General features: G+C 34.1%; 1 protein-coding gene across 1 annotated transcript in view; it reads left to right on the top strand.

Annotated features, from left to right (window-relative positions):
• LOC140243982 (cytidine monophosphate-N-acetylneuraminic acid hydroxylase-like) overlaps nucleotides 1-8,992 on the top strand; it is a 57,740-nt gene extending 48,748 nt beyond the window's left edge. The window contains exons 13-15 of the mRNA XM_072323644.1: nucleotides 2,213-2,328; nucleotides 3,226-3,353; nucleotides 8,829-8,992. Coding sequence (XP_072179745.1) covers nucleotides 2,213-2,328; nucleotides 3,226-3,353; nucleotides 8,829-8,992 — 408 coding nt within the window. The remainder of the gene's footprint in view (nucleotides 1-2,212; nucleotides 2,329-3,225; nucleotides 3,354-8,828) is intronic.
• Nucleotides 8,993-13,117: the final 4,125 nt, after the last annotated feature.

The raw sequence follows: 13,117 nt of genomic DNA, 5'->3' as shown, positions 1-13,117 counted from the left end.
TGTATGTTTTTGTCACCGTAACACCTTTGACATGAGAACATTTTTATCTTGTTCCTAAATGATCTTCATGATCCAAATGTAGTCTGAAAAAGCATATGGGGTAAAATGTATGTGCATAAACACACCAACTTGGTATAATACGTAGCCTATTTTGGTCTTATTCGGCACATTGTATTTCAGCATGTATGGTCTGTCCGAATATACGAAATCTATAAGTGTTCAAACTTCCAAAGATATTTTATCCCAATTTTAACATGGATTTTTGGCCATTAAGAGTTAGTCATTCATTATGTGATAAGAACCTTCCTGCATAATTTCACACAGCATGCATTTACCAACGAACATGGAGGAGGATTTATTGAGGCATGTGCAGTCATAATTCTCATGCAACACTATTTTTTTTTTTTGGTAAATTCGTTGTCATACAAAGAAGGATTTTAGAGTACTATTGGTGATTTTGATACCCTAAACAAGAAAACCAATCTAGCTATTAAAACAAGGCCTTAATGTCTACTTTATGGTATTTTATTCCCTTTAACAAAAGACATGATAATCCCTGGAATAATGTTGATATGTACCATTTTACTTTATTTTCTTTGATCTAGATACTCTAAATTCAAAATGCGTTATATGCATAATGCTGAAGAAGGGACTCTTTCCCTGCTTTTAGGCACATGGAAGATGTAAAAACCTCAATGAGATATAACCCTTCCCCCTCCCAACAAATCATATTATTATTTTGTATGACACTGAATGCTTAGTCTTTTAAAACTTGAATTGTTGAAATTGTTTAATATCCATATTTCAAGATGTCTCTATGCGTATATGAGTGATTCTGTGCGCGTGTGTGCGTCTGAAATATATGCAAAGTTTGTCTTCACAATTCACACAGATTATACAATACAGACAGTTAAAAACAAGTATATCTTATTTTGATTTCACGTCACGAAGGAGGGAAACTCAAATATTACATTAATTTTCCATTTTTAGCGAAGAGATTTTGATATTTTGTGAGTTTTCAAAAAATAAAGAGTATTTGTATACACGACGGATTTGGCTGCATTAAAGTGCTAAGCCACAAATTCAAAATGTGACTTGAAAAATCCTCTTGAATCCACCAAAATATCAGTGTAGTAAATTTCCCCTAGACACTATTCAATCTTGAGTATGTAAAGGTTCATATACGAAAAAATTGGCCTTGACGAGTCATTAACCTGATTTATGGATTTTTTCAAACTTTCGAAAGCGAATATCTCAAAATGAACATTGTGTGGGTTAGCACTATAATGCACCGACCCCTTCAATTACAAAGACAAACATTAACGTTAGTCTCATAAAATCATTGACAATTTAAGAACAAGCTGAAAGATATGACGACTTCGAGACCTCGATATTCTGCGGGAAGGAAAGACAATGATGGAAAATTACGAAAATAGGACTCAGAAGAGAGAAGTATTCATGTTATCTTATAAAATCCTATCAATGAATACTGTCAGTTATCATATTAAGATACAAAATCACACCACAGAAATGTCATCTGTATGAATTGCGTGACTTTTGTTGGATTTTATGCAACACATTGTTTATCCTCACTTCCAGCAGAATGTTATGTTTACTATCGCAGTCAGTTATCTCATACAGTGGGCGTAACAGCATAGTCTCTGACTTTTTCGTTGTTTCCGTTGTTTGCTTGCCCTGATGTTATTTTTCAATTCCCAGCGTTCCTGTTCAAATGTTAGCATGTTTCTACTGTTTCTATCAGTTTCATTCCTTTGTCTCATGTCTTCCTACGTATTATTTAATCATGCCCAGGACGATTATTACAGCTCTGCCAGAGTGCAGGCAACCATTGCGAAAAAGATCGCAGGAGAGAGGCTGCCTTGAATCAAGGATCCTTGCTTGAATACATTTTTTTTTTTTTTTAGGAGCTTGAAGCTCCTTGTTTTTTGTTTTTTTGTTTTTTGTTGTCATTTTTTGTTGTGGTCATGACTGTGAAATTCTTTTTTTTTTCCCGTCGTTATCAATATTATCCATGTCTTCATCGTTATCTAGCCTCATTGTAATATCACGTTTTCATCATTACTGGCATTGCCACTGTTTGTTTTATTTGTTTGTTTTTTTTTTTTTCATCTATTGGTACTTTAATGACCATCCGTTCTCTATCTGCATGTGTGTTTACTTGTCTATCTATTTGCGCGTGTATTTTCTTCAGATCAGAAATCGCATCGGGGTCCATCGCCAGGTTGTGCTACGAGGCTTTTTCTGGGATGACCTCTACAACGGTTTCAATAACAACATCTCGAGGGATCCGGACATTTTCCACTTTCAGTAGGTTACACCAGTGCCGTATATAAAGATCGAGAGTCCGGACAACTACTAAATTGGACGCCATGTCGTTACCGCGCGTTAGAGGGTTAGCGTGCACGCTCATACGTAATAATGAAAGCAAACCAAATAGGGGGTAGTGAACAATTGGCACCACCTATGAACGCACTTTGGTAACGACATGGCTCCACGATGATTACGGGACCTGTTTTGACCAACCACAGGCTTCAAAACTCATAAGCTAATAGATATTTTAGGGAACAAAATTGATTTTGTCCTGTTTACAAGGTAAATTTTTTGAGTGAGATAAATTACCACTAGCCCGCCCTCAACTTTGCTCGGATTGTAGTGTCCATCAAACTAACCATGATTATGAATCATTAACTTTGAAAGTTCTTCAAAGGAATGAAAGACAGGCATCCCGATAACTAAAATCAGAACGGTATTGGCGTCTCAAATTGGATATAGTTTTCCTAACTTTTGGAAGATGCCCGGAATAGCTTTCGCAGAGCCCAAGGAATAGAATCGTTCTTTCAGCTTTAATGCCGGAAAACGTAATTATTGGTATTTTGCGTAAAATTGGGTGTACTATAAACTTACACACTTGCACACTGCTGTATCCCAAGATAGACACAAGAATCCAAGGCCTATGCATCACTTCAGTACTACACATATTATTACACTACACAAAGTTACATTAACAAATAAAATTTACAACTATCTGTCTATATTTGTTTTGTATTAAAGAGCATTGCCACTGTACTCCCCCAATCTATACACCCTCACTCAATACGGGAACTTTTTTTTTTATCTACAAACCGTGATAGCATAGGCATATAAGAAAAGTTTGGTGACGTTGTAGTTTCATCCTTGATTGCATCTTTTCCTCATTTCTGGCAGGTTTTGGAACCACATGCAGGTGTTCTTGCCAAGGGAACCTCCAGCTTGGGACGTGTTTCTGGAGAGAATGAGGGCCAACGGTGCCCCGAAGAAGGCAAACTGGAAACCCCGCCCAGAGCTGATCCGAGGTGAGCTGTCTGTCGAGAAAACGTAGAGGGCGTTACCAACGTGTCTTCCTCTCTTTGCTATAATCTTTTTCATACTTATATTCATATAATCATAGAATGTTTATACAATAATCCGTTGCTTGTTTGTCAGAAAGAAAGTAAAACAATTTTGGAAAGAAGTAATTATGAAGTTATACTGTTAATGGAAGTTGATATAGATGATTGGAAATTATTCTTATGGGCATCGGGCAAAAATATTACAATAACTAAAAAATGTGCGTTTCCTAAGTCAATTATACAATTAAACAAGAAAAAAAGACAATTCTGCCATCTGTGCAAAAAGTAAATGATTTGATGGTTCAAGACTCTCGAGATGAAGAGAATAAAATAGCCAATAAAAAAGAAAATTGGGCTTATTGGGGGTACATTTACAAAATGGGAATAGATCGATTTTTTTTATTTTCAACGGATGTTCATTGTGTGTGTGTGTGTGTGTGTGTGCGCGCGCGTGGGTGGCCGCAGATGAACCGGAACTGGATTCATGCAGGGTGCTAGTGTGTTTGGATTTGTGTGCGTGTGTGTAGGGTTGTGAAAGCTTATGTGTATGTGTTTGTCCGTGCTTGTGTCTTTGTTTGTTTGTTTTGTTTTGTCCGAGTGGATGTAGGAGGTATGGGGTCTATGAATGAATATTTGTTTAGAGTGTTGAGTAAAGGTGTTTGTGATGGGAGGGAAGTGTAAAAGTCGTAATACCCCCCCCCCCCCCCCCTGGATCGGTATTGTGGTGGAGATATGATTTCAAACATTCCTCGACTTCGATTATTCGCTATTTGAATGGGGAAAAAGGACATGATTATGTGAAAATTTGAATTGCTGTGATCATTGAGTGCTACGTTTTAAGAAGGTATTTTCTGAGGTATCTTTCATTTCATTTCATTTCATTTCATTTATTTCCACATCTTGCACAACTGGTTAAAAAAGAATGAACAATACAGGACAACATGTCAATCATATGCAATACAGGGTGTGGAGGAAGAAGCAAAGGCCATTAACCTGTCAAGGCTTCTCCCTAGTAAACAGTAACAATTATGACACAATACAAAAAAAAAGAACATAACAAATCAAAACAAATCAAAACAAGACAAAACGAAAACTACTGATATATACACATATTAGCATAAACGGAATTATTACAGGAAGGCATTATTGCATGTATATGATTTTACAACATATTCTTTATATTTTCTCTTGAATGCAGATATAGGGACACACTGCTTAATATTATTTGGGAGACTGTTCCACATCTTAGGACCAACATATATTATTGTGGATCGTGAGAACTCATACTTGAAATTGGGCAATCTATAATCTTCCCCCCGTCTTGTACGATATCTACTTACTTCATTATTCTTTACAAAATCAAAATCATAAAAACATGGCAACATATTATTTCTAAACAGATACATAAAACAGACAGTTTGGGACTTATTAATATCAAATATTTTCAGAAATTTAATTTTTCAAACAGATGACTGGAATGCGAATATGGTTTCGAGTTCGTTATGATTCTTATTGCACGCTTCTAAAGATCTAAAATTCGATTCAAATGGCATATTGCACTGTTCCCCCAAATAATATTGTAGTAGGTAAGGTGCGGCAAGATCAAGGTTTGATAAAGTCTAACGAGTATGTTGAACGGTAAAATATGTTTTAGCCTATTCATAACACCGATTGTTTTCCTTATTTTCACACACACCATATCAATAAATGTTCCTTCAACATTAATTTTTCATCAATTACTACACCCAAGAATTTCACTTACTTAACAAAAGAAATCTTACAATTATCAATACATATATCAACTTCATTTACAATATATTTGTTTCTAGGCTTAAAAAGCATACAACATGTTTTATCCACGTTTAATTTAAGTCTATTTGCTTGAAACCAATCATTAACTGAACAAAGTTCATGATTAAAAGTTGAACAAAGAACATTCATATCATTACCAGACAAGAATAAGCTAGTGTCATCTGCAAAAGCAATAGTGTGAAGTAACTTACTTGAAAAATGCAAATCATTAACATACATAAGGAATAATAAAGGCCCTAAAACAGATCCCTGAGGAACACCAATATTTACACAACGGTAGACGATATACCATTTATGGACACATATTGCACTCTATCACATAAATAACTCCGAAACAAATTCAATGCAGTACCTCTGATACCGTATATTTCCATCTTTTTGATAAGAATACTATGATCCATATAATCAAAAGCTTTAGACAAATCTAAAAATAATCCAATCAAAAACTTCTTATTTTCATAAGACTGTGCTATTATATTACTTAATTCCATTAAAGCCATGTATGAAGAATACTCTTTTCTGAAACCAAATTGTTTCGAATATAAGATATCTCTTTCAAGTAAAAATTTCATCAGCTGATTATATATCAACCTTTCAAATATCTTCGAGAAAACAGATAAAAGTGAAATAGGTCTATAATTTGTTGAAAGATCTTTATCACCTCCTTTGTGGACAGGAATAAGTTTTGCTATCTTTAAACACTTTGGATACACACCTTCCTTTAAAGATGTATTAAACATATTGCACAAGGGTTTTACAAATAAGATAATACTCCTCTTTATAACATAACTATCAATATCATCATATCCAGGACTTTTACCTGTTTTTAAATTTTGTACAATTTCGAGAATATCACATACTTGTATAGGCCTTAAAACATAGAGTGCGGATTATTACTTGTTGATAAAAAATTCGTAAAATGTGAAGAGGTAGATGGAACTGTATTTACAATTTTTGAACCTATATTACTAAAAAATACATTAAATGTATCAGCAATGGCATATTGATCACACAGAAATTGCCCGTTCGGTTGCAAAATGCGATATTGCACTTTTTCCCTCACCTTTCAAAGAAGCCTGTTTATAATTTTCCACGTACCTTTAATATCATTATGAACATTCTTAAATTTATTATAATAATAATTTCGCTTCTTTTGACGTAACTCAGCATTAACTTTATTTCTACATGCAATATAAACAGCCTTTCGATACTCTGTTGGATTCTTTAAATACTTCGAATACAATACATTTTTCTTCTTACACATTTTCCTAAGAATATTATCAAACCATGGTTTTTTATATTGATTACACTTCCATTTACTTTCAATATATCTAAAACACTGATTATACAATTGAGTTACCACTTTCATAAATTTATCAAATTGATCATCAACATGCCCCTGCATTACATCATTATTCCAATCAATGTTATTTAACTTTTCACAAAATTGCATCATATTATCATCACAAATATTGCGTTTTTAAATCTTTTCAAAACTTTCAATATTACCGAAATCATAATGACAAAATACAGGCAAATGGTCGCTTACATCTGCAACTATAATCCCTGCCATTTTGACTATTTCAGGTCTATTTACAAAAATATTATCAATCATTGAACTTGAATATTCAGTTACTCTAGTTGGTTTAAGTATCAATGGACTAAATGAGTAAGTCTTCAAAACATCAACATATTTATCAACATCTGAGCATAACGTAACATTCAGTAAATCAATATTAAAATCACCGGATAAAAGACATTCTCTCTGCTCATCACACACTTTGCTTAATGAGTTCTCCAGATATCGTAAGAATTCAGCAATAGGTTGAGAAGGTGGTCTATAAATAGCGGCAAGTATAACATTTTTATATTTTGTACGGATTTCTATAAAACTTGATTCAATACTGTCATTAAAGACATCAAGATCTTTACGTATTACGAACTTTACTTCATTACTTACATAAAAACCAACACCACCACCTCGTTTCTCCCTTCTGTCGCTACCCACGTATGAGTACCCATCCAAAGGCATCACTTCATCTTCTGTTAACCCATGTTTCGGAAAGAGCAATGACGGAGAATTTATTTTTCGGGGATAAAATTATTGTTTCAAACTTATGAAAATTCATTTTAAGACTTCTGCAATTAAAATGAACCAATGAAAATGATTTACCAGTGCTGAAAGATATGTTATTATATTCATCTGGCAAGAGATATGTAGCTTCATTGACAGATTCATCCTGAAGACTCCTCACATTATCGATATTATCATATCTGCAATCATTGCACTCTGAATTATTGACATTTAATGTAAAACTATTTTGCCTTCCACATAGAATACATCTCTCGTATGATGACATAAATCAGTACCACGAACAGTTAGACACAAAGTGGGTTGACACGAATACAAAAAGAAATACAAGCAGTAAGAAAGCACGAGGGGGAAAAATCATTGATACACAAAAGAAATGCAATATCAATAAGTGTACATATGAGCATTGAGTTGAGTACGGTAAGTATGAAGAAAGAAAAAAAAAAGGAATGCAATATGTCTCTTATATTCCAGTAAAAAAATATACAGTAAATTGGAATGCAACATCAGTAAGTGTTTTGTGTCCATAATTCACATTCACAGTTTATTCAGTTCATCTCGACCTCTGATTATCCGTTTGATCGTTTTTCCACCAGACGCTAGCAGCAATACACAGATTCTGCCGTCGATCGACCACGCCTCTTTGACTTTATCGTGGTGTTTCGCGATTTAATTAGTCAAACAATGAATTGAGTAAAACAATGAAGTGTTTTCCAGACTATATTCTATATCGAAGATCTTGTTTTCGTTTTACATAATGTTACCATGTTTTGTAATGTGAAATAACTATTATTTTGTGTATTTTGAATGTATGGCAAGATGAAGGAAATAAAACATCACCTCAAACAAACAATCATAAAACTTAGATTCACATTCAATTGTCACCATTATAACATGCTCATGATAGCTTTCACCGGTTTTTCAATAAGCACACCAATTTGATGGAAAAAAAAATGTAACTCAATGGCCCAGACTTCCAACAAAAAAATGATCATTCAATTCAATTCAATTCAATTCAATTCAATTCAAAATCTTATTCATTTTTCGATAAGAATATAAACATTTCACTTTCTTTGGTAACATAATCAAAAAGTAAATTGAGAAAAATATAATTGTGGAACCTTGGAGTTACAAATACGTTGTCATGAAAATTGAATAAAGTGATATATACGATATAACAATACGCAAACATCGAAAAACAATCATGAAAACAATCAGGCTACGTGGTAGAAATATGAAACTATTTTCTTTTAATATTTTCTTATCCTTTCTACTACTATTGTGACATCGTGCACAGAGGGCGTCATGTGAATTTTACTACACCTTGAAAAAATTATCACATTTGTACTGACTATCTGATTTTTCTTTCGATCACGATTTTGTTATTTAATTAATATTTAACTTTGCAGTACATTCACTGAATCTATTTGTTTGAAAAAAAAAATGCTTCTACTTTAGATTTTTTTCATCATAATTGCGCTATCCGTTTCTCAATTCTTCTTCTTTCTCAATCTTTCCGCCTCTTCTGCTGACAGATTGCACTGAAGATGACACGTCGAGAGAGGGCGTGGTCCTCCCCACCAAGCCTCGCTGGTCCCTCCCCTCCAGGCATCACTGGTCCGTTCTGGAGATGCTGCTCAAATGGTTCTTCGTCCCGCTTGCGTCATGTGTCGTCACGACATTCGTTCTTGACTGGTGAAAGAGCGCCACCTCATCAAGGTGGTCGACTTTTGTCACGCCTTACAAAACACTTGCTGCACTTTTAACACGCCTAAAATTAATGAATCTACAAAAACAATTGTTCCCCCAGTTGTTGCATGGGAGGCTTCAGGTCTTCATTTTTTCGTTGTTTGTTTTTTGAGACCCCTACGTAACGTTGTGTTTCGTAAAGTTACTGTTCATTTCACTGTATGGGACATGTTATGTCACAACACTTTTTCCCATGCACACCATCAGCTAGTTAATTGTTTTGAATCCACTTATAATTACTTTCTTTGATTTTACCTGTGCATTCTTATTTCATCCCATGAATTTAAAAATAGTTTAGCGAGAAAAAAAGTTCTAACGGTTTACATACTTCTTCTATCCTATCTCTACCCAAGTCATCCCTCCCTCATATTTTATATCATTATCATAATATTATTATGTCATTATGTACGATGTAATATGCTAATCAAGTTACGTTTAAGCAGCTGTAACCTTTTTTTTTTAATATTATTCATTCCCTTGCTGCTGCGTTTTGCTGTACATTGTAAAGGCAATGAAGAATATTACTTTGTTAACACTTTATGTTTATGAATATGATTGTGTGGCATCAACAATGTATTAATACATGTACATATTATAGGCCTACGTGCAGATGTGCATGTACAATGATGAAACAGGAACCGAGAGAGAGAGAGAGAGAAGGAGAGGGAGAGAGAGAACCATGACAAACAGTGTGTGAAAGTTCAGACGAACATTAAAATGTGAGATGGAAATGGACAGAGAAGTGCAGAAGGAGAAGATAGCGCAGTACTCACGTACCATGAGTCATTACATCTTGGAATATACCAGCCTACCAACATACTCAAATGACATCCATACATCCAGCCGCCATTTCGATCCCAAGCCATGTCCTAAGTGATAGTAATGGACTCACGGATTTCATACCTCTGCATGGTATTCCAGAAGAACTGATGAAGTTGAGATCTCGTCACTGCATCTTGAAGAGAATGCATCCCAACTGTGAATGAAAAAAGTACTGTACATCTTGAAACGTACCACACTCTTCAACCATGCCAACCGTGACATATAGCTCAGTCAGCTAGCTATTCAGCCACATTTAAGACTTTTTTTTCAGTCGACTTGTGGCGTGCATTCTCTTGGTTTTGTTTAATTAAGGAGTTATCACAACCCCTTGGCTCATAAACTTCTTCTGCTACACATATTATTTGGCATCATTATGTCAAAACTATTATTTAGATTATTATTAGATATGAATATGTTACTATATACGGGAATGATTTTACGAATACATCACTTTCATTTTCATATTTTCATGTCAAAATTATATATCATAAAAAAAATGTATTTCATATTATACACATGCATATATCATACAGAGCAAATAATGAACAGTTGTACACATAAAAAGCATTATCTACCATTTGCAGATGAAACAAAAACCTACATTGTAGCTTTAGCGCTTCAAAAAAGTTCTAAAATGTTAGTTAAAGATAGGAACAACCAATATAAAAATCTTAATGTAATTACTGTGAAGTATTGTGAAATATACAAAATGTGAACTATAGTTTTAATAAAATTGTTTCTAGAATAAACTGTCTACAGTTATGGTTTAGTGAGAAAAATAGTGATATCAACTTATGTTTTAGGATTTATTGCGAAATGTTTCTATGGTAGGATGTTTTGTGATACAACTGACCTACACATATGCATCAAATGTGATAACTCGGAACATTTTTTGAATTATGCTCCCAGTGGAAAGAACAGGGGAGAGATAGAAATATATATATATATATATATATGTATATATATATATATGTATATATATATATATATATATGTATATATATATATATATATATGTATATATATATATATATATATATATATATATATATATAAGCAAATGCAACAATGAATTAATCAACGAAAACAAGATGCGAATTTATTTATTTGACTTCAGATGCTCTTTTCAATGGAGTCTGCGAATCGGATCCTATAATAAAGGGGAGCATTCCAGAAAGATATTCCAAAAATAAACATTCAGGAACGATTTCCTCAGCTCTTAAAAACACTCACGAGTTGACGAAAATCGGTACTGTGTATGAACAAATCCACTTATCGAGTATTCGAGTATGTCTGGAATATCTGAGCCAATATGCCCACGGCCTTTTTTTCCCTTGAACATCAAATACAGACAGTCACTTTACGAAAATCATATACAGGTATTGAATTTCCATTTCCTAAAATTTCAAATAATCCAAGATAGGAGGATACAGCATCTTCCAATGATATATCTATATAGAAATGCGTTGCGTTAGCTCAAATTCTAAATACGATCACATGAAACTCGGGCATTGTGGTGATATTTTTGTGAGCAGACAACTGGCAAATAGGCAAGCAGCTATCGTCATGGTCACCTGACCAGATTTCTTTTTATTCAATTAATTTATATCTTATTTCCGTCCATCAAAAATTTATACTTAATACAAAAGTATACATTTGGAAAAAAAAAATATTTTAAACATGTTGTAAGATGTATAAGTAAAGTTTAATTCAGTACTTTATTATGCACGAATGAATGAATTATTATTATTAATGAACGCCAGTTTAAACATATCATTGCAGTCTAATCATTTAGTGTTGCATGTATGGAAAGCGAACAATTTTCTCAGAGTATAGTAATGAACTTAAAAGATTCTTTTTTTTAAATGTTATATCAGATATTCCAAAATCTTTGTCCAATAGTATATACAACTATTTCGGTGGTTTTTTTCAAGATCCAAATCAAGAGAAGTCAATTTCTGTAGTCATCGTTATGTCAAGAAGAAGAAGTAATAATGCATTTCCCAGGTCCCACTGAGCAATGTTGCGCGTAATCATACCGTCACTTCTAGTAAGAGGCAAAACACTCAATCCCTCGGATAGGTCACGGACATTAAATGGAGGTCCTGTGTGAGAGAGTCACATCTCATTCAAGTAAAAGATCCCGCTTCATTTATTCATCTCAAAGAGCAGGGTGTTTAACCCGTTGAATATTACATGTTACGTCCAATTGGACCCCATGGAAGACCAGCTAATGCAGCTGAAATGGTGGGCTATGCGGCTATCTTCTCAGATGGAATAATGAAACAAAAACAAACAAACAAACATTTTAAGACAAAAAAAAAAAATCAGAGAAAGAAAACTGAATCTCCGTTGGGATGAATAGATCTAAGTGTATCCCCTAATTAGAAATGAAATGTGTATTTGTATAATTACTGAAATATCTTTGAAGTTGTAATATTCTTCTTCTTCTTGCGCATAAGGCAGCGGCAGCTAAGTAACGTCTCTCTGTTGTTCTAGCCAAGTTACAGTCTCAGGAGTATAGGGTGTGTGAGGGCCATGTTGTCAGGTGGTCGGAGATCAGGGCACTCACTTAAGATGTGTTGAGCAGTCTGTTCTGGTGCACCACACTGGCAGGCTGCTGACGAGCGTACTCTAGTTGTAATGGCACATTATATCAGTGTAAAAACGGTACAACATCAAGTCAAACAGTTGTTATACTGCTTAAAGGGATCGTATAGTTTTGGTTGAGACCTAATTTCAGGTTTCTAACATTTTCTTTTTCGTGAGATAATGACAAACCTCTTATGAATATGAAAGAGCATGTAATTCCATAAGGAATTAAACGTTTATTTGATGAAAATTGGTTTTGAAATGGCTGAGATATCCAAAAAAAGAGCGATTCTAATATTCATAGTGTGGGACCCACACTTTTCTTACGATCGCTTTGTTATACTTTGTTTTTGGATGTTTCAGTCATGTTAAACCCGATTTTCATCAAATAAACTTTGAATTCCTCTTAAAGTGGTATGCTCTGTGCTATTTCATAAGTGTTTTCTTGTTATCTCACAAAAAGTTAAAAGCCCAATTCTCATCTCCACCAATTCTTGTACCATCCCTTTAACTTGATGTTGCACCGTTTTCAAAACTGATATAATGTGCCATTGGTAACTTCACTGCCCCTCGTGGTAGGCCGATTATTGATAGACTTTTCACTTTTCATGGCCATCTAACAAGGTGGTGTTGTCCTATATTAGAGATAGAAGGACCCACT

Source organism: Diadema setosum, chromosome 20 (assembly GCF_964275005.1).
Source record: "Diadema setosum chromosome 20, eeDiaSeto1, whole genome shotgun sequence".
Lineage (NCBI taxonomy): Eukaryota > Metazoa > Echinodermata > Echinoidea > Diadematoida > Diadematidae > Diadema > Diadema setosum.
This window is presented reverse-complemented; position numbering and strand designations above follow the sequence as displayed.